This window comes from Centruroides vittatus, unplaced genomic scaffold (genome assembly GCF_030686945.1).
Source record: "Centruroides vittatus isolate TY-2023 unplaced genomic scaffold, ASM3068694v2 contig_260, whole genome shotgun sequence".
Classification (NCBI taxonomy): domain Eukaryota; kingdom Metazoa; phylum Arthropoda; class Arachnida; order Scorpiones; family Buthidae; genus Centruroides; species Centruroides vittatus.
Window position 1 is genome coordinate 124,238 of NW_027121652.1, and position 25,127 is coordinate 149,364.

At 38.1% G+C, this 25,127-nt stretch overlaps 2 protein-coding genes across 3 annotated transcripts; one reads left to right on the forward strand and one right to left on the reverse strand.

Annotated features, from left to right (window-relative positions):
* Window positions 1-3,660: 3,660 nt before the first annotated feature.
* Window positions 3,661-6,265, reverse strand: LOC136971533 (uncharacterized). 2 transcript variants are annotated; one of them, XM_067265994.1, is made up of 2 exons: window positions 6,050-6,265; window positions 3,661-5,760 (listed from the first exon to the last, which is right to left on the reverse strand). In XM_067265994.1, exon 2 carries the CDS (start codon window positions 5,758-5,760, stop codon window positions 3,871-3,873), a length of 1,890 nt encoding a protein of 629 aa, XP_067122095.1. In that variant the 5' UTR covers window positions 6,050-6,265; the 3' UTR covers window positions 3,661-3,870. The 2 variants fall into 2 exon arrangements, with proteins under 2 accessions (XP_067122095.1, XP_067122094.1); XM_067265993.1 differs by having other exon boundaries at window positions 3,661-5,805; window positions 5,844-6,265.
* A 15,735-nt stretch (window positions 6,266-22,000) lies between these two features.
* Window positions 22,001-23,233, forward strand: LOC136971520 (piggyBac transposable element-derived protein 2-like). Its single transcript, XM_067265981.1, has one exon. It carries the CDS (start codon window positions 22,001-22,003, stop codon window positions 23,231-23,233), a length of 1,233 nt encoding a protein of 410 aa, XP_067122082.1.
* Window positions 23,234-25,127: the final 1,894 nt, after the last annotated feature.

A 25,127-nucleotide genomic window follows, 5' to 3' on the forward strand; every position in this document is an offset into this window, starting at 1 on the left:
GTTTTTAGGGCAGCCGGTGCTTTTAATGGCGTCGAGAATTGCAGGCCACCAGGCGTGATCAAATGCGCCCTTAAAGTCAATTGCAACCAACATCGTATGCTCGCCTCTTTCTTTAGCCTTCCGAATAAAGTTGACCATGTCGTCCAGAGCGATGATAGCGCTCTTCCCTTTTCTAAATCCGTATTGGTTATTGTTTATGTAGTTGTTTTTCTCACAGTGGTGCTGCAACCTATTGGTCAGCAGCCCATCCAGTATCTTACCAATGACTGGAAGGAGGGAAATTGGTCGAAAGTCTGATGACTTAGAAGGATTGCCGGTTTTTGGGAGAAGCTTAATGGAGGCGGTTTTCCAGCAGTGGGGAAAATAACCCAGCTGCAAGCACTTGTTGAATATAACAGTAAAAGTTGAAGGGATGGCTTCATAGGCCAACTTGGCCATACGGGGTGTTATGAAATCTGGGCCGGGGCCTTTCGAAGCTTGAGATTAGAAAATTCGTTGGCGATTTCTTGATAAGTGAAGAGTCGGTCATCATCATTGGTGCAACAGTTTGAGGCGTTATTTCTGATGGAAAGATGAGTGTTGTTATCTGTTGTAGGGTCATCGTCAGGAAAGAGGTCCGTGATGATGCTGTCCACTGTGTCTTCGATTGAGGAGCTGGCATTAAAGTTATTCGTCTGAAGATTATTGGGTATTTTGGCATTTTTAACTTTTTTCCTGGCGACATAATACGGGATAGACCAGGGATTTTTACCGCCCATATCGGTACAAAACTTTCTCCACGAGTCTGTACGGGCTTTATTTATCTCAGTTTTGTAGCATCGGAGTTTAGATAGGTATTCCTGCCTGAGAGTTTCTTTTCTGTCTGAATTAGTCTCCCTCCTGAATATTCTTCTGGCTTTCCTAAGGTCGGTTCTCTGGGTGGACAGCTCTTTTGTCCACCAGGGTGCAGATTGTTTCGTTGCCTTTATAGTGGTCGCTGTGTGATACGCACGCAGAATGATGTTCTGAAGCTGCTCGATGACCTCTTCTAGGGCCTTGGTATTGTCGATTTGTTCTACAGAGTTGATGTTCCAGTTGGTCTTTATAATATCTTGATAGTATATCCAGTTGGTATTTTGTTTAATGCACCTTTTCTTTTCTATCCCGGACATCTTGATGCAAGTCACTATGTAATTATGATCACTTACTGAGTGCTCGTCGAGAGTGCTGCATTGGACTCCTTGCCTGTATAGGAGGGGGTTTGCCATGCTGATGTCGACCCAACTCTCTCCTGTTGAAGAGGAGTAAGTGGGCAGAGGGCTGGTATTCAGTGATTGCATATTAAGACTGTTCATGAACTCGACCACTTTGTAGCCCCTCGGATCTTCAGTGGGGCTAAACCAGACCTGGGATTTTGCGTTGAAGTCTCCCACCACCAGGACTGGGAGTCCATTAAGCTGCTGGATTGTGGACTGCAGTTTTTCAAGCGGGTCTGTTAGGTCGTCATAAGGCGAGCAGTAGAAAGAGATTATCATTACCTGGGTGCTGTGATGTTTAATCAGAACGGTGGTGAAATAATTGTTTGTGTGTTGTGGGATAAGCTGGACATCAAGGTTGTTATTGACCAGAATGATGCCAGTAAGAGGGTTTGCAGTCGGATTATTATGATTAAAAACTGGAAAGCTACCAAAGAGGGCAATCTTCTTCTGAAAACAGTACGGCTCCTGTACAGCTATTATGTCTGCATGATGTAGGTTTGTGACTTGCATTGCTTCTGTAGCAGCAGCTTTAGAGCGCTGTAAATTAATCTGGAGCAGTTTCATATTCTGGAAGGGCCTAGAATCCATAATTTGTTTGGACTATGGCTTGCTTCTTTGCTCTGATGGAGTGTTGGCATGTAGAATGGAAGGCATTGTGGTTGGTAGGTTGACGATCTTCTGGGGTAAGCTCTCTGTTTGACAGTTTGCAATTAATACAGCAGGGAGGTTGATCTTTTCTGTTGCATTCACTGTATTTATGACTTTTAGAACAGTGACTACAGTACTGTTTAGAGTCGCAGTCACGCGCTATGTGGTTAAAACCACAGCATTTGTAACAGCGCGTTATATGGACATAGTCATCTAGAGTTATGTTGGCCCATTGAATTGAAATAAATTTTTGTTTTATCAACACATTCCTTATGTCCGGTGTCGTGTTAAGGATGACATGCCGGCAATTCTCCCGTACATTGCCATTCCTAATCGAGGTACTAACTCTTGCGGCTGACAGGAATTCTTGCTTCTCTATTGAATTGAGCGATATATTTTGTTCATAGATGGTTTCGACTATACTCCCGTCCTCTACAGAGTTGGGGACGTTTAATAAAATGAGTCTTGGGCGTCTGCCTTCAGAGACCTTTGTTCTTACTCATAGACTGCATGTCTGTAAGCTCCCCTATTGCTTTTTCTAGAGCTATGGCATCTGCCCTATTGCCAGTTCTGAAGCACAAGCCGTCCCCTTTCACCTTTCTTATGGCAGTAACTTTTATTTTAAGTTTATTTGGTTTAATATTTGAGGTAATTTTCTTTTCTATTTCACCCATGTTTATCTTGGTTCCTTCAATATCTTTTGGATAAACAATAAGAGCATGGCTGCTCCCGCTCCCTTCTTTTTTAATTTTGTTGTTTATCGATTTATTAATGGATTTAGTAGTGTTGCTAGGGGAAAGGTTAGCCCTAGCAACAGCTGCGTAAGAAAAGGCTTGAGACAAGCCCTCCTGAATCGGCTGATTTTCCTTATTATTGTTAACAGTTTTAGATCTCAGTTCCTCCAGAATGCCGTACATCTGACTTATAGCAGAAAACATTTTGGTGACCCTATCTCTTATTTCTTTTTGCTCGTGAACCGAAGGGTTTGATTTACTGGTAGCTGGGATTAAACTCATAATTCGCTGGAGATTTAAACTAGACTCTTGCAGGAGCCTATCTTCGACTAAACTGAATTCTTCTTCTCCTTCAATGCTTTCGGGAGTACCGGGTCTAGAGGTTGCCTGGTTGCTGGACTGAGGGGGTTCTGGCACAAGCACTGAGTTTTCCATGATGAAGGCTTATTAGCGCACAAGGTGGGAAGAAACAAGAGTCCAAAACAAAAGAGTAGCCAGTGCAAAATATAGAAATGCCGAAAACACGAAAAACGCCGATCGGCTAATACCACGCTGTATGGCTACGCCCCGCCGGTTCGGCCGATCACGCCGGTCAGATACGCCGCGCCGATCGGCTAAACACCACGTGGCTCGAATCAGTTCTTTGTTCACAGTACAGATTCCGAACGCTCATATCTCGATGACGGTGAAAAACAGCGATACGAAATTTATACACGACGTAGATGGTTATATAGGGTAAAGATGCCGAATATGAGATACCATTTTTATTTTTGACTATAAAAAAATAACTATTACACTTGGAGCGTCACAAATTTCAATTTTGAATAGGGAATTTAATATATTTAGCAATATAATTGCTATTTAGTCCTAAGTATAATACATTTTTAGTTATGTTAGATAAAATGAAAAAAGTCCGAAATTGCGTCTTAGGTAAATGGTCTCCTATTATGAGATATTAGGGGTTGCTAATATGAGATAGTATCTCTTATTAGGTTCCTTCAGGTTTATAGTATAAATAACAAATGGAAAAACAAAACATACCCAATTAAAATCACACTTTTAATTTGCACTTATTAATTAAATGTACACTAACATCAATCTTCAAAATAAAGGAGATATCAATTATTGTTAATTATTAATCAAAGAACAAAAATATAATTACAGCGATTTTTATAATGGCACTTTTGAAACAATATCAAAAATCAATAAATATAGATAGCGTAGAGATCTCTTCAAAAGGATTCCAAATTTTACATATCTAAACATAAAGAACACAAAAAACGATTTTCCGTTACTTCTCCACATTCCTCATGAGTCCACTTGAAACAACCTTGACACTTAGCCCATTTTTCTCCTCTCGTGTCTTCCGAGAACCTCCCACTGCAGTATGGACATTCAGCGTCATATGATTCATCATCACTACTGCTATCTGCGAGCTCCGGTACGTTATCATCTTCAGAACTGGAACCGTCCGGCTCTTTAATTTTCTTTTTCTTCGCAACTTTCTTATTATTCTTCTTTGTCTGTTGTTCTTTGCTTGCATTCTTAGAGCTTTTCCTCTGATCCTTTTTATTTTCCTTTTCTTTCTTTTTATTTAAACATTCTATAAGTGTGTTTTTATATGGAGAAGTAGTAATTATGGCAGCTGATCCAGCCCTGGTTTTCTTGGCAGAATCATTTCTAGACAGCCTGGGTATTGGCTTAAGTGCAAAAGGTGAGACATGAGACGATGTGCAAGGCATTGGATTTTCATATAAGCCAGCACTAGATGCCAATGCGTGATTCTCATCAAGAGGATTTCCAATTGAAGGGGTTACACAGTGTTCGGCTCTCTGATCCTCCTGATTCTCATTTGACACTCCATGATCAGGTGAAACGTGGTGAGTCTGGAAAGGTCTATCTGTCTGGTCATTCAGTACATCTCGACGTAGATCTTCATCATTAAAAACTGAAAAATCTTCATCTGTAAAAATATAGCGATTGCAAGGCAACAATCCAGTTTTCCGAAAACCATTGACGGAGTTACTCATAGTTGCAGCTTTTTCATAAGCAATGCCAAATAATCTAACTACGTATTTGTTGGTCACTGTGCGTCCTGGGTTATTTCGCAGCCATGTTTCAATTTCTTGGGCGTAATAAGTTTTCAGTGGTTTCATAAACGCCACATCCATGGGCTGCATTTTGTGCGTGCAATGTGGCGGTAAGCAAACAATAGCTACATTATTTTCTCGAGCTAAATTTATTACATCAATGTTGCGTGTATGTGTGTAGTGGCCATCTAAAATCAAAATAACTGGATCATCTTCACTTGGTTTTACAAAATTTATAAAATGTTGAAACCACTTTGTGAATTGGTGTGTTTGGATCCAACCAGAGGGATGACAATCGCCTATTGAACCTGCAGGTGCATCGTCCATTAGTTCTTGGCCCATATTTTTCCTTGGAAAAATTATCAATGGTGGCACATAGCTACCACAAGCGTTCATGCACGTCACTACGGTCATTAGTTTGCCTCTTTCCAATGATGTCAACGCAGCAACCTGTTGCTTGCCTTTCACGCTGATGACTTTGGACCGTTTATGTTGTACTACTGTTATTCCGGTCTCATCAACGTTGTACACTCTATGTGGAGAGGATTTTATCTTTTCAATTTCTGGCTCATATAAGTCAAAGAAATTATTGACGGCAACAGGATTGAACCCTTTCACTCTTGCAGCAGAAACTGCTTCAGGTGTTCTAACTGATAAAGCAGGATGTCTTCTCATATAACCACGTAGCCATTTTTTTCCAGCAGACGCTTTAGACAAGCTGAAGGGGTGTTTAAGATTATTTTTGATAGCCAATTGATACGCCATGTACTTAATATCCTTCAGACGTAAGCCATAAAATCGTTGATCCATTTCTTTGCAATATTTTTCCAGCTCTACTTCTAAATGGTCAGGCAAGACTGGATGTCTTCCCATACGAACCTTTACAAGTACTTCAGCATGAGCATCATTCTTGACGTAGCGCTCTAGGGTACCCTTAGGAACACCAAATTGTTTTGATGCCTTTAAGTAACCCATTTGGTTGCTCCGCACTGCATTCACGGCTCGTATCATGGCATGGTGATCCCAGGTTTTCCTTTTAATTGGAGCCATCTAAAATATATAAAAAATAACTTAAACTAATACGTATACTTTCGCCTCACATATGAAATGAGATATCTCATATTAGGATACACATGTATCATAATATGAGATATCTCATTTTAGGAACCCCCATGTGTCTCATATTGAGAACACATCCAAATTTTACAAAATGGCTTCCTACTTTTTTTGCTGACAAAGAAAACAACAGTACCACACTAATATCGTGGAATTGACCGTATAATTGATACAATGAATGTAAATTAAAAGAATTTAGCGTAATAATAACGTTGTTAAATACCTCGTAAACATTTAATGTCAAAAAATTTGTTTCGTACTTCTATGAAAATTCGCACTACCACGTTCTAACAGTGTCTCTGGCCGGCACGCACTGACATACGTTTTGAGGTGTTGCCAGGACGCTTCGGGTGACACTAGCGCCAAATGGTTGCCGTTAATAGTTTGGCCAAAACCTCGGTATCTCAAATTTGGCGCCTATCTCATAATAGGCATCTTTACCCTATGCTGGCTAACACCGTCGATAAAATTAATCGATGGGGCCTGAACAAAATCGCAAGTTTCGGATGCTCGTAAGTAAAAAACTACGAGCCGGAAAATAAAAGCTGTTACACTCACAAAATCCTTACAAAAGGCGCTATCCAACGATGTATTACTTTTGTCTGCGAGGTAATTATTTCCAAAGTTATTGCGATAGAAAGACGGAGCACATACACAAGCACATATCCACACTCCCTTTCCATTACCATCTAAACGTACCACAGACAATCCAACCCCAACGCGACAAACTGCCACACGCTCTGGCCGACATGTATCCTCTCCCGCTCGTTTCGTGTCGCAGACACTGGTGGGGGAGTAGCTGTGGCCGCCAGCGCCAGAGATCCCGAACACTGCCTGGCAACACTTGCCAACGAGAGTTGGCTGGCAACGTGAAAAGGAAGCGCGAAAAGTTCGCGGGTTTTTGCGTGGGTGTTGGCCGAGGATGTCGGTGACAGTTCTCACCTTTTTAATAAAGTTTTTGTTACTGTTCGTGTTTGTCTGCTTAGTTCTAAGATCAGTAGGATCGAATGACAAAAGTTGAACAACAATGGCAGGAAGAGTGGGAACACTCCACAACTGGAAGAACCCTATACAGATTCATACCAACAACTAACAATAAACAAACATACAGACATCTGAGACCCAACTATGAGGTCACACAGTGTCTGCTAGGACATGGAAATTTCAACACATCTTTTCCGCTTCGGCAATAAAAACAACGATAAGTGCGACACTGATACCGACAAAATAGATGATGTCTCCCACTATCTCTACGAATGTAGCAAATATGAACACCAACGAGAGAAATTCCAAGGACAGTGTGTTTTAGCTAGATCTAATTGGCCACCAAAAGAGAGTGAATTGACTCAAAACAGAACTCTATATAGGCAACTCTGCAATTTCATTAAAGCAACCAGAAAGCTGTCATCACCAAAGAAAAGAAGAAGCGAAAACCATCGAAAAGATAACCCAATGAACAGTAGACTGACACCAACATCTCAAGAAGAGACTGGCAGACATTCGGAATAGCATCTGAATCAATACAATAGAATTGATATTGTGTAAATAATGTAAATACTCTCAAATGTTAAGCATAAATTGTTTAAATGTTTGCCTTGATTATCGCGTTCTTGGCAAAATAGCCACAATTGTAAATTTTTGACTTTTGTATTCTAATTTTGCTACTTTGTTTTTTTTTTTAAATCGCCGGGTTAGGCGACTCGTGTGATCCCCTCTGACTTCATCTTCTATCCTTCCCTTTACTCTCCGACTTTTATTCTTCGCTCCTTTCATTTCTCTAGGGCTAAGTCTGTCAGCAAGACAGACAGCTCTCTTAAACTTTACTCTAATAATAATAATAATAATAACTCTCCCATGGTCACCACCTGGTCGTGGTGGGAGAGCCCAGTAATTTTACTGATCCATAGGGCAATGCAGGCTGGAGCACAAGCTCCTGGTAGGGACACCCATGCCAGTAAGGTCTATGGGGAGAAATGAAGCTAAGAGTGACCACACACCCACATTCTGTGGAGATATATATCATGGTAGTAACCAGATCTAAATGTGATACCGGCTCGGACGTCGCCCGGGTTAACAAGGTCCGCGTTCGTGGGTTAGGCAGAGGCTCACGTTCGAAAAATAGGCCACAGTCTCCCTTGGTTACCGGTGGCGAAAGCAGCACCGGCCCAAGCATGGCTACTGCAATGCCCTCAACAGATGTGAGGAATCAACCCAGCCTTGGTGTTTCTGTGGCAATGCATCCACAGACCACAAAGGCTGGAAAACCACGCCAACGGATAAAATGGACAGTAGAAATGAACGAGTTTATCATCCGTAATTATTACATTATCACAAAATTCGAAACAAACATGACAGCATACAGACAACAACTACACCATAAATTCACACAACAATATCCTCACCTCACTGTCACCGAACAAAGGGTTGTTGATCAAAACAGAACAATTATACACAACAACCTTATTCCACAAACAACACTTGAACTTATCAAACAACAGGTTGCTGATCAAATACATCAACAGACAGAAACATCTAACATTAATGAAGATCATGTAACCTGTCAGGATAATCCAGCAACAAGCATTGATAATAACACACATACAACAATTACCACTAATGATACTACAGACACTTCCTCATCCATCACTGATAACATAGACATGGATTTAGTTAATATGCTCTCACTTATATTTCAGGAAACACTCACTAAATATACAGGCACAGATCCCACACAAAGACCACGAATACCAAAAATCAACATGTCGAAGGAAGTAGGAAAAACACTAAATTATGTAAACACTCACTTACTACCACACTACATTCATTCAATTTCTACACTCGCAGACATTCATACATTAGTTTATGCTGGGGCAGTCACAGTAGTGACACACCATGGACTGAAAGTACAATCACAGACAAATACACAGAAAACACAATTCTATCACAAGCCTGCCTGGCAGAGAAGAATAGAAACACAAATAAATGACATTAGACAGCAATTAGGCAGGCTGACACAATACACTAAAAACAACATAACACCCAAATTAAGGAAACAGCTCAAAAACATTTTCAAGAAAATAAAAACACACACAAAACATGAACATCACAACACACGCATTACAGAATACATTGATACACTAAAACAAAAACTTGCTGCCAAAGCACGTAGACTCAAACGATACAAAACATGTACACTACGAAAACAACAAAATAAATTATTTACAAACAATGAAAAACTCTTTTACAGACAAATTAATAACAAAGCAAACACTGATACACAGCACAGTGGCACACCAACAGAAGAAGAACTCACAACATATTGGTCTTCTCTTTGGTCCAGTGCTGTCACGCACAATGCTGAAGCAGGCTGGATCGAGGAGGAGAACAAAAACTTACACAACGTACCAACTATGCCCTGTGTTGAAATAAGCATACGTGATTTCCAATACACTGTTAACAGAAGACACCTGGTGTAGACAACATTCACAATTTCTGGTACAAAAAGTTTACATCACTGCACCAGGAACTAGCTAAACACCTAACACACATCATCATCAATCCACAAGACATGCCAAATTTTCTTACTCAGGGCATCACCTACATGAAACCTAAAAACAACAATACCACAGACCCCACACAATACAGACCAATTACATGTCTTCCAACACTGTACAAATTATTGACATCCTGTATTGCAAACAAAATATACAAACATGTTGAAGAACACGACATTCTAACAGAACAACAAAAAGGTTGTCGTAGAAACCACAGGGGATGCAAAGAACAGTTACTCATAGATTCAGTCATTCTACGGCAAGCACACAGACAACACAGAAACATACACATGGCATATATAGACTACAGAAAAGCATTCAAAAGTGTTCCACACAGTTGGCTGCTACATATTCTACACATGTACAAAATACATCCATCACTCATTGCATTCTTTCAAAACACTATGCAGCACTGGAGAACAACACTACATCTCAGGGTTAGTAACACTTCCATACAAACAAACCAAATTTTTATTAGGCGAGGAATTGTTCAAGGAGATTCCTTGAGTCCTCTCTGGTTCTGCTTAGCCTTGAATCCATTATCCAACATGTTAAACAACACGCAATATGGTTACAATATCAGGCATGAAAAAACAACACAGTATACACTGTCACATCTCATGTACATGGATGACATAAAACTTTATGCATCCACACAAAAACAACTTCATCAACTCCTACAAATCACACATTCATACACCAACGACATACAAATGGAATTTGGTTTAGATAAATGCAAAACACTTCACATAGAAAAAGGAATCCTGAAGAAAGAAGATTTTGCACTTGAACATTATGGAGACATGGAAGAGACATGGAGACATTATCGAATCCATGGAAGAGGGCGAGTTCTACAAGTATTTACAAGGATTCCAACAGGCCAAACTAACAGAACATACACAAATAAAGCAAAGATTAATTAAAGAATACCAAAGTAGGTTAAATGCTATTCTCAGAACACAATTAAATGCAAAACACACAGTTAAAGCAATAAACACATATGTCATCCCAGTACTCACATATTCTTTTGGAGTTATACATTGGACTCACACTGATCTTGAGCAACTCCAAAGGAAAACAAGAACATCATCATCCTAAATCCACCACAGAAAGATTAATCCTTCCACGTAAAGATGGCAGGCGTGGCCTGATTGACATAGTTAACCTTCACTACAAACAAATACAGTTACTGCGAGAGTTTTTTTATGAAAAACAAGAAATATCACAATTACATAAAGCAGTAACTCTAGCAGACTCGAATAACACACCATTAAACTTACACTCACATAATATGGACACAACACAACATATAAAAAGCATAGACACTATTAAGCAATCGTGGGCTCGAAAGGCACTCCATGGCAGGCATCCTTATGATCTGGCCCATGATTTTGTTGACAAAACTGCGTCAAACAGCTGGTTAGCTCGGGGATTCATGATTGCCATACAGGATCAGGTCATAAATACTAAAAACTACAGAAAACACATACTCAAAGATGCAACACTCACAAATGACACATGCAGAAAATGTCACATCATGCCAGAAACTATACAACACATCACCTCTGGTTGCAAGCTCTTGGCACAGACATAACCAAGTAGCAAATATAATACACCAAGAGCTTGCAAAGAAAAACAAATTAGTAGACATCCACGAACCATACTACAAATACATTCCACAGACAGTATTGGAAAACAACACGCACAAAATGTACTACGACAGAGCCATAATCACAGATAAAACAATTTACCACAACAGACCAGACATCACACTCATTGACAAACACTATAAAATCACATACATTATAGACATATCCATTCCAAACACTCACAATATACAAAACGCATGCACTGAAAAAATTAGCAAGTACACAGAACTCGCCCAGGAAATAAGGCATCTGTGGAGGATGGATAGGGTGCTTATTGTACCTGTTGTTCTCTTTTCTAGAGGTGTCATACCACACACACTACACAAAAGCCTGGGCACATTAGAATTGAATAGAAACACATCTATTCAATATAGTGGCCTTCTGTAGAGTGATATATGTCATATTGTGAGAAAATTCCTGAATACAGACACACACACTGATACACTTCTTTAATTTCTGTTTTGGTTACTATGCCTTGACTTTGGTCCGGCATAGTACTTAGATATACTCGGTTAACACAGGTGGCTAACTTAACCCAACATAATAATAATAATATTAAGGATTTTAAATTTTATAAAAAAGCTTTTGATGCAATGAATGAACATTTAGACAAATGTGTAAATGTTTAAAATATGTCTTTTATATTAAGGAAAAAAGCTTTTAGAGGTTATGCTAAAACTTATCGTGCTCTTATTTTAGAAAATAGTGATCCATCTGTCTTTTTTGAAAAAATAACATCTAGTATTTATAATATTTTAGCTAATGATAATTTAGTTCGTAGAAGAAAATTTTTAATAAATTTAAAAACTATATCCATAGAAACCATATAGGATATATCCTTATAAACTATATAGTTAAAACTATATCCTTCCCCGACCGGTGCTTAACGGCTCAACAATAGGCGACCCCATTATGGACAATGGACTGTACGCAGCCCTCAGGGGTAGAACTAAGACAAAGGAGTCACTTTTGAGCAAGAGCTGGAGGAGGAAAGACGAGAAAAGGAGAGCTCCTGTATGCGTCTTCGAGACCGCATGAGTGAAGACAAGGAGGACTTTATGTTTAGTGAATATATTGACTGTTTTTTCGTCATTAAGAAGAGATCTGTCATATACACCGTTATATGTACCGTTATATGCACCTCATCGCATTAGCGCCGAAATAGTTGGGTACCCATTTCTTTTTTTTTTATTCTCTTAAATTCTTCTATCATTCTGCATTAGTTATAATTAATTATAAGTTTAGAAGTAAGGTCTACATATATTTGTAATCACCCTTCGTAATATAGTTATTTATGTATCGGAATAGTCGTCACGAGACCTGAAGCTTATGTCATTATTTTTTTGTCGGGTTCCGTACTAATATATACCTGTGTCGGGGATAGATATATTATAGCTGGTATCCCACAATCCTTCCTGTATCTATATACGCGAATAAAAGATCCTGTTGTAAAAAAAAAAATTATTCCAGTTTCTTTGTGTACCACATTCGCAAAATTCACAATAGTAACAGTGTGAAGGAAGAGGTAGGGAATGGGATCTCTTTCACATCTTACATCGCATTAATTAAGATAAGCAAAGAATTTACATAATATATACATTGAAGCAGATGCCAATTTGGCTGGTTGATTCCTTGTAGAATATTATACTGCAGGCCGCAGTTTGCGGCTTAGTTGATACATCTCATAATTTAAAGAACAATTTAAATATTTACAATATATACAGTAAGGCTATGCCTGTTTGGCTGGACGATTCCTTGTTGAGCTTAACACACTGACCGCCATTGGCGGCTTAGTAATACCACTCCTATAAATAAGAAACAATTAAATATTTACAATATAAACATTGAAGCAATGCCAGTTTGGCTGTACGATTCCTTGTTGAGCTTTGGCCGCTGTTGGTGGCTTATTAATACCACTTGTATAATAAAAGAAACAATTAAATATTTACAATATATACATTGAAGGGATGCCAGTTGGCTGGCGATTCCTTATTGAGTTTAACACACATGACCGCTGCTTGTCGGCTCAGTAGTACCACTTGTATTATGAAGAGACAAATAAATATTTACAATATATACATTGAAGCAATGCTAGTTGGCTGGACGAATCTTTATTGAGCATACACACATGACCGCTGTTGGCGGCTTAGTAGTACCACCCATATAATAAAATTTAAAAATTAAATATTTACGATAGTTACATTGAAGCAATGCCAGTTTGGCTGGATGATTTTTTGTTGAGTTTAATACACTGGACCGCTGATGGCGGCTTTATAGACAACTGTAATATTTTCAATTAAGTTTTTTAGTTTTTGAAAAGTGTCCTTCGACGCACAAAGGAAGTCCAGAGTCGTTGGTGGCCAGCTCTGGCCGTTGGTGAGGCAGTGTATAATGAGTTCACGCCGTTCGAAGTCAAATTTGGTACAGTCGGTTAGAAAGTGGATGACATCTCCGTGTGAGCGCCCATCGCACTCACAATGTTCATGGTCACGTTTTTTAAATCTGTGGAGGTAACTCGGGAGATTCCCGTGCCCAGTAAAGAACTGGGTTAGACTATAGACAGGCTGGAGATAATGCATTTTCATGCAATCCTTGATGGAAGGCAGGAAAGAATAGGTGGTTCTATCCGTGGAGGAGGCGTCCCAGTCCGCTTGCCAAAGGTCTAGTGAATTTTGATTGACAAAAGCACTAATATAGCTGAGTGGTATCTTCTGAAAAGATGGTGGGTTCTGGGAGCAGGCTGCCTTTTTTGCCAGAGAATCAGCTCTTTCATTTCCTTTTATGCCACTATGCCCAGGAACCCAGTAGAATCCAATGGTTCTCCTTTTATCCAGGTTACAGGCAAGATGTTTGATCTTTGTTCCAGTTACAGTTGTAGTTTTAGTGTTATTTATAATATTTAGTACATAGCAACTGTCTGTGAGGAAATTGATGGTACCCTTGAGTTGTTTAATGTTTCCCGTGACGTAGCTGAGGGCTTTAAACATCGCCCACAGTTCGGCTTGATTGTTGGTACAGAGTTCTCCCAACTTGTAATACTCTTCATGTACCGTGTCATTTGTGATCAAATTATAGACCACAAAAGCCACTCCTGTGCCCTCCTCATTACTGGCACCTCACTAGTTAACAGTCTCTTCAGAAATTTCATGATCCTAATTACCAAGTACGGCTCTAATAACATCCGATTTGTATCATGACGGATCGCATACCCCGGCACTGCTTTGTCTAATCCATAAATTTTTTTATAAATTGTAATTGAATTTTTTCAAAGTAAGATAACCAGTTCAGACCTCATAATGGTAGGGCATAACAAATAGAATTGATAACCAGCACTGAAAACAGACGAAACTGAGTTTGAATAGAATTTGTTTTCATTTTAACAAATAAACCAATTAAACTATTAATTGTTCTATATGCTTAAACCTTCATCCGCTGAAAGTGTTTTCCGAAAGACAACGTTGAAGTGATAAGAACCCCCAGATAGAAAAATTGAAAGTAACTGAGGAAGTATTATCTCACCAAATAAAAGTCATGGTCTTTCCTCGCCAGCTTACCTCCCTTTCGAAACACAACAATATGGGTCTTATTCGGGTTGATTTTCAATCCCATTTTCGTATCCTGAATGGATTAGCATGGCCCCTGCGCAAGGATGACACGCAAAATCCCATTTTCGAAAAGTATCTCTCAGTTAAATTTAATTTTCTTTGAAGACCTATTTTTGTCGGTGAAATAAATACCACATCATCAGCATATTGAATCGAATGTACTATCATATTATCCTTAATAATAATACCATCCTCCTCCTTCATAAATTGATTATCTAAGTCATATATCATAAAATTGAATAAATAGGGTGATAACAGATCAACCTGTAGTAAACTGCCACTTATTTCGAACGAAGGGTAAGTAATTAGGCCACTTTTAATTGTAATAGTGTACTGACCAAACAAACACTTTATTACCCTTGTAAATGTTGAATCTGCTCCATTATCTTCCAATTTCGCACATAATTTATCCACTGAAATAGAATCAAATGCTTTTTCTAGATCTAAAAAGGCCATATATACCTTACGTCTTTTTTTAACAAGGTGAATTTGTATGGTCAAAAGCAATAAAAATATTGCCACTTCCGTCCCACTCTTTTTTACAAAAGCAAATTGTGAATTTGAAATTAAACCATTAACCTTAGTCCATTTTTCAAACCTATTCACAAGAACTGATGTAAAAATTTTTCTTAGCGTTGATAATATGGCTATAGGTCGATAATTCTTTGGATCAGTTTCTTCGCCCTTTTTAAATATCATACGAAAATAAGCAGAATGCCACATTTCGGGCAAAAAAACTTGATTATAAATATAATTAAAATTCGACACTAAAGCGTCTATCAATTTTATAGGTAAACGTTTTAAAAAACTAACTGGTATTAAATCCAGTCCCGCCACTGTCGATTCTCTTAGTTTTGTAATAATCTTCACTAATTCACCTGCTACTATTGGCTGGTTTAACACCCTTTCTTTATCTCTTTCCGTAGGTAAATCTTTATCGTCAGTAACCATTAAAGCACTCGGCTCTCGCTTCTTAAAAAACCTATACCAGTTTTCAACACCAATAGGGTCCTGATATTCCACCTTCTTTCTCGGACAGTATTTTTTTATCACTGACCAAAAAAACTTATTATCAGATAAAAACAATAATAATCTTCTGTTCAAATTATTGTAATATTTTCTTTTCTTAACCTTTATGAGGTTATTGTATGTTCTTTTTGCCCTTATATAATCAGTTAATCGTTCTTTCAATCTAGTTTTACAAAATAGAGTTAAATAAGATTCTTTAAGTTTCTTTGCTCTGTAGCAACACAAATCAAACCATTCCTGTTTGAGCTTATTTTTCATTTTAAGTGACTGTTGGATAATCTGTGGACTTTGATTAATATTTGTAATGAATATATTATAGAACAATGTGGAATATATTTGATCGGGCCTCACTTCATGAATTAAGGTTTGGTTTGTATGAGTTTTTTGGCACAAGAGCCATATAGGCTATGCTGCGCCATGCCAAATAGTTAAATGAAATAAAGCTATATATATATATATCAAAAAATTTTAATATAACACAAAAACAAACGAGTGCAAATAAAAAAGAAAAAAAAACAAATATAAGTGTATAATAAATAAATAAATATATTAGTTAACTCAAATCTCTTTATTAAAATTTATAACTTTCAAAAAGTTCAGTATCTTATCAAGATTTGGCCTCTGGCCCAAAATCTCTTTCAAACTTGCATTTCCGAAATGTTGTCTGCGACTCTGGTCAAAAGCAACACAGTTGCAAAGTATGTGTTTAACACTTAAAGTACAAATGCAATATTGGCATACTGGCTGGTCATCACCCTTCAAAAGGTATTGATGAGTCAGCCGAGTATGTCCAATTCTCAGACGAGTAAGAATGACTTCAGATCTCCTATCATACTGTTTGTTGTGTGTCCAATTTTCTATCACAGGTTTGATCTCGTGTAGTTTATTGTGGACTTGTGCGTTCCACACATTTTGCCATCTCTCCTCTAGTCGTTTTTTAACAACTAGCTTCAAGTCACCTCCTTCAATAAACATTGTATGCTGAGAAAGGCTTGCTGACTTTGCAGCTGCGTCAGCTTCTTCATTTCCTCTTATACCTACATGGCCTGGGACCCAACAAAATTTTATAGAGAAATTCCTCGCAAAAAGATGGCAAATCAGATTACGAATTTTAATCACTATGGAGTGAGAACTAGGTCATACAAGATCAAAGCCTGAAGTACACTAACTGAGTCAGTGTAAATCACGCAGCAACGATGACCTTTTTTATTTATATACTTTAAGGCTAAATAAATAGCCTGCAACTCCGCAGTAAAAATAGAGGAATTTGGTGCGATTTGTTCTGCCACAATTTCATTCTGGCAGACAAAGGCTGAGCCAACATAATCATCCGATTTAGACCCATCAGTGTATATAGGAATTAAATTCCTGTCACGATGTCTAATTTCAGCAAAGTACTGTCTATACATGTAATCTGGGGTGGATTCCTTAGGAAATTGCTTTAAGCTAAGGTCGACATTTATCACAGGAGTTGACCAAGGTGATATACTGTAAAGCTCAGGCTGTGAAATGTTGCCCATATCCAGGTCAGTCTTGCTGCTGACATTCTCCATTCTTATGCTGAATGTAGGGACACTACTTGGGTGGGCTGCAAATAATCTTATCAGCTGAGTATCTAATACTATACAATCAACTGAAGATTTAATCTGAGATTTCTGCTTAATATAATAAAACAGAGACAACTGCTCTCTCCTAAGAGATAGTGGAGGCTCATAAGCATCCACGTACAGACTTTGAACAGGAGAAGTTCGAAATGCACCAGTGCACAAACGCAATGCTTGATGGTGGATTGGATCCAGCATCCGAAGAGTAGATTCTCGCGCAGACCCATACACAATACATCCATAGTCCAGCTTAGAGCGAACGAGGGCTCTATATATCCTGAGCATCAAGCATTTGTCTGCTCCCCAGGATGAGCAGCACAGTACCTTTAAAAGGTTCAGAGATTTTAAACATCTACTCTTCAAATTGTGCAAGTGTGATAAGAACGTCAGTTTTTGGTCAAACACAACACCCAAAAATTTTGCCTCATTCACTATTGGGATTTTAACCCCATTTAGGTGAATTTCCGGGTCCAGGTGCAAACCGCGCCTTCGGCAAAAGTGGATGCACGAGGTCTTCTCTGCATTAAAAGTAAAACCATTGATCTTGGACCAATTGCCTATGCGGTTTAGCGAGGTTTGCAGTTGTCTCTCGATGAAACCCATGTTACTAGACTGGCAGGAGATCTGAAAGTCATCCACATACAGAGTGTGTTTCACACTGGGAGGGAGACACTTAGCTATGCTGTTAATTTTTACTAGGAACAGAGTCACACTCAAAATACAACCTTGAGGAACACCTTCTTGTGTGAAAAGCCTAGATAAAGTGTTGCCCATCCTGACTTGAAATCTACGATTCTGCAGGAAGTTTTTTATAAAAATTGGCAAATTACCCCGCAATCCAAATTCATGCAGATCACGGAGTATCCCGTATCGCCAGCAGCGATCGTAGGCCTTCTCTATATCAAAAAACACAGACACTAAGTGCTGTCGTCTGACAAACGCTTCGCGTATAGATGTTTCAAGGTTTACTAAATTGTCTGTGGTACTTCTGTTCCTACGGAATCCACTCTGATGTGGTGAAAAGTAGTTCTTTTCCTCTAGGAGGAACATCAGGCGTCTGTTTACCATTCTCTCGAAAAGTTTGCAGAGACAACTAGTCAGAGAAATTGGTCTATAATTAGAGGGATTTTTGTGGTCTTTACCTGGCTTGGGTATGGGAATGATGATAGGTAGCCTCCAAGAGTCAGGGAAAGTATGTTCTGTCCATATTCTGTTGAACAGATTCAGAAGGTTACTAAGGGAATTGTCTGACAGATTTTTAATTATTGCTGTAGTGGATTTTATCCGGGCCTACAGCAGTATTCCCCGAGCGAGAGATTGCTGTACATAGTTCTATTCTGCTGAATGGCACATTATATTCCTCATTAGATGAAGAATGGAAATTTAAATTTTGTTTTTCTGTTTGGGCTTTATAAGCTTGAAAGTCCTTTGTATACATTATATTGCTGGATGAAGAAGAAAACGTTTCACCCATCAAATCAGCAATACCCTGTATGTCGCTGATTATTGTGCCATTATTTTCCAGCATGGACAGAGAGTGAGAAGCATATTACCCGTTAATTTTATGGATTTTATCCCACACTGCTTTTGAGCTGGTGGAAGATGTTATGCTAGATACATACTTCCTCCAAGAATCCCTTTGGCTTTGCCTTCTGATTCTCCTGGCATTTGCCTTTGCTTTTTTAAAAGCAATCAAATTGTTAGCAGTGGGGTATCTTCTGAAAATCCCCCATGCTTTCTTTTGCTTTTTAAATGCTGCCTCGCAATTCTGATCCCACCATGGTTTCGGATGTTTTGGATATCTGGTTGATGTTTTCCCCATTGTTTTTTCGGCTGCCTGAATAATACTGGAAGTGACAAATTCAACTGCGTCATTGATATCAGCAGTATTGACCATTTCCTCAGTGATTTTAGCCAAAGAGGAAAATGCAGGCCAATCTGCCGTTTCAAGTTTCCAGCGTGGTGGACGGGCTGTTTCACAGCTTTCTCTGCCTCGATATTTTAAAAATATTGGGAAGTGGTCACTAGAGAGTGGATTAGATCCAACCTCCCATGTAAACGCTGAAAACAGATTCGGGGTTGCTAATGATAGATCAATGGCAGTGAATGTTCTTGTTGGGGTGTGGAAGTATGTCACTTCTCCAGTATTAAATAAATACAGTTGGTGATTGCCTATAAATCTCTCAATGGCCCTGCTTCGACGGTTTATGTCAGGACTGCCCCACATTGGATTGTAGCCATTGAAATCACCAAGTAAAAGGAATGGAGTCGGCAGTTGTTCAACCAAGGCATCCAATTCATCTTCATCGACTCTGACATCTGGTGGCAAGTATATGGAACAAACTGTGACAGTTACTCCAATAGAAATTCTGACTGCCACCGCTTGCAGCTCTGTTGTTATTTGTACCGGTAAGGTATTGGGATTCCAATTTATTTTAAATCCATCAACTTTGATTATAACAAATATTAACCCTCTATAACATTTGGTAGACTACAGGCAACAAAGTCAGTTCGCTTTTCTAATTTTCAACGGAATTTTTTTCATCCCTTTTTATGCATTGTAGTCTGTTGTCTACGTTCCAAGTTACAATATTAGTTTAAAATCTAAAATTTAGATGGCGCTACTTGTCACAATTTTGAATTTTTCGTTACTGATTTGAACATTTGAACAAGTTCGTGCACATCGCGAATATAAAAATCTAAAATTAGAAGTTTTAGAACTTGCTGATGTGTGTTTTTGTGAAATTCTGAAAGGTAAATATTTGAATTTTATTATCTAATGCTATCTTTGAGAATTTTATAGATTTTTATTGGATAATCTGGTATTTAGTGTTTGTATCTTTTGAGCTACGTCATGTGAAAAGGGTAGCTGTCTTGTATGAAGAGTGTAGTTAGTGATATACGTACTTAACACCTTACACTTGCCGAGAAAAATATATTTATTTGCAACAAACACGCAAACGTTTTTAGCCTGATTCACAGGCCATCTTCAGGCTTGGAATACATTTGAAATTAAAATTCCATCCATGGAATACAAAAATTCAAATTCAAAATTAAATAAGGTACAATCAAAATAAAATATTGAATAACTAACATAAAGCAAAAAATAACAAAAAATATATAAAAATGTAACAAATGAATACGTAAGCATTAATAAATGCAAATTTCTAAGACATACAATAAAACCACTATATTGATTGGTTAGAGCCGTTATTAAACTTCTTAACCATAAACTTCCATGCAGAGGGAAGACTATGAAAGTATGAATACAGTCATGAAAGAAATAGCACACAGAAAAAGTTCGAAGATGCTTATAAAAAGGGCCCCTAATTTATACAAAATCCTCAGGAATGATAAAGATGTTATAAAGGCAGAAGAGAAAGCAGGAGTTTATAAAATTCCGTATGAAAACATGCAATTAGGCGTTAAAAAAGATTACATCGGAGTAACCACTAGAAGTTTAGGAATTAGAATCAAGGAGCATGGTTATGATATCAGAAAGGGGTCTAATGCAACAGTTTTGTCCCAAATGGCGCAAGCGCCAGGAGCTACGGTCAAATGGAATCAGGCGGCCATCATAAATCCTTTATCGTCTCCATCATTAGCCTTGACAGCGGAAAAGTTGCAGATTTTTAGAAGTAGATTACAAGAAGGCTGTCTTAATGCAAGGGACGCAGATAGTCTTCCCTCTGCATGGAAGTTTATGGTTAAGAAGTTTAATAACGGCTCTAACCAATCAATATAGTGGTTTTATTGTATGTCTTAGAAATTTGCATTTATTAATGCTTACGTATTCATTTGTTACATTTTTATATATTTTTTGTTATTTTTTGCTTTATGTTAGTTATTCAATATTTTATTTTGATTGTACCTTATTTAATTTTGAATTTGAATTTTTGTATTCCATGGATGGAATTTTAATTTCAAATGTATTCCAAGCCTGAAGATGGCCTGTGAATCAGGCTGAAAACGTTTGCGTGTTTGTTGCAAATAAATATATTTTTTCTCGGCAAGTGTAAGGTGTTAAGTACGTATATCTATAATGATTTGCTGAGTGCTTTATAATATTATTGAGTGTAGTTAGTCACAAAGGCTATTTTCATGTTTTAGGATGGCTCACAAACATCGCCTTTATGAAAAAGATATTATTTCTGAACTCCGTGATGATTGTCCGAGTGAAGATGGCCTGGATTTTGACGACGACAGCCTCGCTGACCCTGATTTTGACCCCGAGTTTGGAGAGTTTGCTGAAGAAACTTTGATGGATGAAAGTGATATGGATGCTATAATGGAAAATCTAGAGGATGACGACATTGACCTTTCTCCTGACATAGAACCACTCCCTTCAACTTCAAGCGCTGCAGGTTCTTTAGTTTCCGTAGCAAAACGACAAAAACCCAAAAAAACTAAACTTGCGCTGGAAAAAGAAGAATCTTGAATTGAATGCAGAGCAGCTGGCATTTATCGGCGATGAATCACTAGATTCTAACATTTTAGACCTTGAAAGTCCTGTCCAGTTCTTTCTTTACCTGTTTCCACCAGAACTTATCAAGAGAATATCGGAAGAGACTAACCTTTACCTGGTACAAAGGAATCCTAATGACACTTTTCGTGTATGTGAAACGGAAATCCGGCAATTCATTGGTGTGGTGTACCTCATGTCACTAATTCAACTGCCTAGAGTTACCAACCACTGGGGGCCTGTCCTTGGAACACCCCTTATTCAACAAACAATGGCATTGAACAAATTTGAAAAGATTAGACAGTTTCTGCATTTCAATGATAATAGCAAACTTCTTCCTCGGACTGACCCAAATGCCGACAGGATTTTCAAAATCCGACCAGTTATTGATGCTTTGAATACAACATCCAGCAAAGTTCCACTAGAAAAGAACCTATGTGTGGATGAGCAAATGTGCTCCACCAAAGCCCGAAATTTGCTGAAGAGATACAACGCCAAGAAACCGCACAAATGGGGATACAAAATCTATGTTTTGAGTGGCGTTTCCGGGTTTGCTTATAAGACAGAGGTTGAAACAGGCAAAGAAAATATTGTTATACAAGGAGAACCAGATTTGGGAGCCTCGTCCAATGTCGTAATGAGATTGTCACGTATGATCCCTAGGCATCAAAATTTTAGGTTGTACTTTGACAACTATTTTACTTCTCTGCGTCTCCTAGAGTATTTAGCCAAAGAAGGAATCCTCAGTCTTGGTACTATTAGAAGAAATAGAATTCCTGACTGCAAACTGTCATCAGAGAAGTTGATCATGAAGAAAGAACGAGGATATTCAGAAGAATACGTAGCCAGCATCAATGGCATAGACGTGTCAACAGTCGCGTGGAAGGATAATAAAATTGTCACCTTGGCTTCTACATTTGCTGGCCAAAAACCTGAAACTGAAGTCCAGAGATATGACAAAAAGAACTCAAGGTATGTAAACATCAAACGACCTAATGTAGTTGGCGAGTATAATCTTTTTATGGGTGGCGTAGACCTTATCGACAGCATTATGGGTAGATACAAGATTCGACTGCGGAGCAAACGTTGGCACATGCGCCTGTTCTATCATTACTTGGACCTCACGATGGCCAACGCATGGCTGCTTTATAAAAGGGTGTGCAAATACAAAAATATTTCTCAGAAGACCATCATGGCTTCAGCAGATTTCCGTCTGGAGGTTGCAGAGACACTGTGTAAAATGAGGACAAAATCAAGTTTTTCGACCCGGCGATCTCTACAGGGTGAGATCCTAGCAAAGAAACATAGAGGACCTGCTCAGCATGTGCCTCCGCAAGCGGTTCGTCAAGACCAGATTGGACACTGGCCTCAATGGGCTGATAAAAAAATCCGTTGCAAATTCCCAAAATGCTTGGGATTTACTCACACTGTATGTGAGAAGTGTGGCGTGGCTCTATGCTACACGAAAAATAAAAACTGCTTCAGGAATTTCCACCTTTCATAAACCATCATGCATAATTAGCATTTCTTTGCAATTATTACTCAGTGTTGCCTGTAAACTACACTCCCTGTTTTGTATTTTTTGCTCCGAAATAAAAAGAATTTTTTTATTTTTTAAATTACTTGTTTATTATTTTCCTAAACCCTGCCTAAATCTGTAAAAATAATTAATATCTATGTTTTTGAGTTATAGAGGGTTAAGTTAACATTAGAATGAAAATAAATCCACTCTCCCATATTTTTCTTCACCAATAACAACAATCCGCCCTTAGGTCTTCCAACTCCCAGTTTTTTTGTAGCTGGGACCATTAAATAATTAAATGAAGACTGCAGAAATTCCATCTCTTTGGCAGTTAGGTCAATGATCCAGGTTTCTTCCACACCAATAATCTCGTATTGTTTCATTAATTTTTGAAAATAAGTAGAATATAATTTTTTCCTAAGACCTTGAGTATTCCAGTTTATAATCGTTATGTTTGGTTCTTTAACTAATGTTTAAATTTGTTTTCATAAAGTTATTGCTGCTATTCTTACTAACTCTACTATTTATTTTAGCCAATATGTTGGTTAGTTGATTTCCACTTCTAAAAAAGAACCAGTGTCCACCAAACAGTTCTCAGTTAAATTATAGGTAAATATCTTATTTCTGTAAATCAAAACAATCATTACGTAATAAAATCGGACTACTCTTTTTCTTTTCCTCTAAATAATATGGGATCAATTTCGCTCTTCTTTCCCTAGATTCTTGGGTAAGATCAGAAGTTATGTGTAATTTACTATATAATTCATTGGAGGAATCTTTTTTATACTTATAAAACAATGATATTATTTGGTTTTTCCTCTGGATTGAATTTAGAGTGATTTTTAAAATAGTCGGATCTACTTTCTTTATTACATAATAGTCTCTTATTTCCTCTATCTTAAATTCGATAATCCTTAACTCTTCTTCTATAAATCTACCTAGACTTTCTCTAGTATTCATATTATCAGACAAAGGGTATCCGAATAATATTAAATTAGACTGATTTGATATATTTATAATTTCGTTTGTAAAATATTTTTGGGTTTCTAGTTTCCTATTTAGTTCTAGCAATGCTAATTCTAAATTATTAACCTTCTGTTCCATTAATCCAAGTCTAGTCTTAAATTCTTTATTATCCTCATGTAGCCGACCAATCTCTGTTTTAACATCTAATATTAGTTCAGTTATAGCTCCATGTGAAGCTTGAATTAGTTTAGTCATTTGGCGTAAACTTGAGGTGATCGGACAGTCTTCTCTCTCTATCGACTCAAAACATTCCACAAATGTAGATTCAAAATCAAAATCACTCACCTCCTCAGCTGTTATCTCATTTTTCTCCTTTTCCCTCAAAGCAGGCCTTGATTTACGTAGCATATTCTCCAAACTAGTCGATTTAGACATCTTAACAGCATTATTACTTCTTGTTAATGGAGGTCGACCTCTTTTCGATGGTGAATGTGATAAAGGGCCCGGATTTTGCTCAACTCCGGCCAAGATAAGCAAATTCTGTATTATTAAAAGTAAATATACTTTGATCCATAGCATTTCCATCTTTTAAATTCCTAATAACTCTTCGGAACAAACTCTCACTAAAATCACACCAACACCGTTGAATGCTAGCAGCGCCCCCCATTTCCGGAAATAGGCAGGATGGGCATCTTGGCAATTCACACAGTGTGGAGTACTTTTACATTCAGTACTGTTGTGACCTTCAGTTCCACACTGTGTACATAAGTTTTTGCCTCAGCAGGAAATCTGGGAATGTCCAAATCGCTGGCATTTGAAACAACGCAGCGGATTTCAAATATATGGACGCACTTGGCAGCGTAGGTATCCTGCGGTAATGAAGGATGGCAATGTTGGCTTGTCGAACATC

Excerpts from the sequence above, each read along its gene's own strand:
- LOC136971520 (XM_067265981.1), top strand. The coding sequence starts at position 22,001 with ATGGCATTGAACAAATTTGAAAAGATTAGACAGTTTCTGCATTTCAAT.
- LOC136971533 (XM_067265994.1), bottom strand. The coding sequence starts at position 5,760 with ATGGCTCCAATTAAAAGGAAAACCTGGGATCACCATGCCATGATACGA.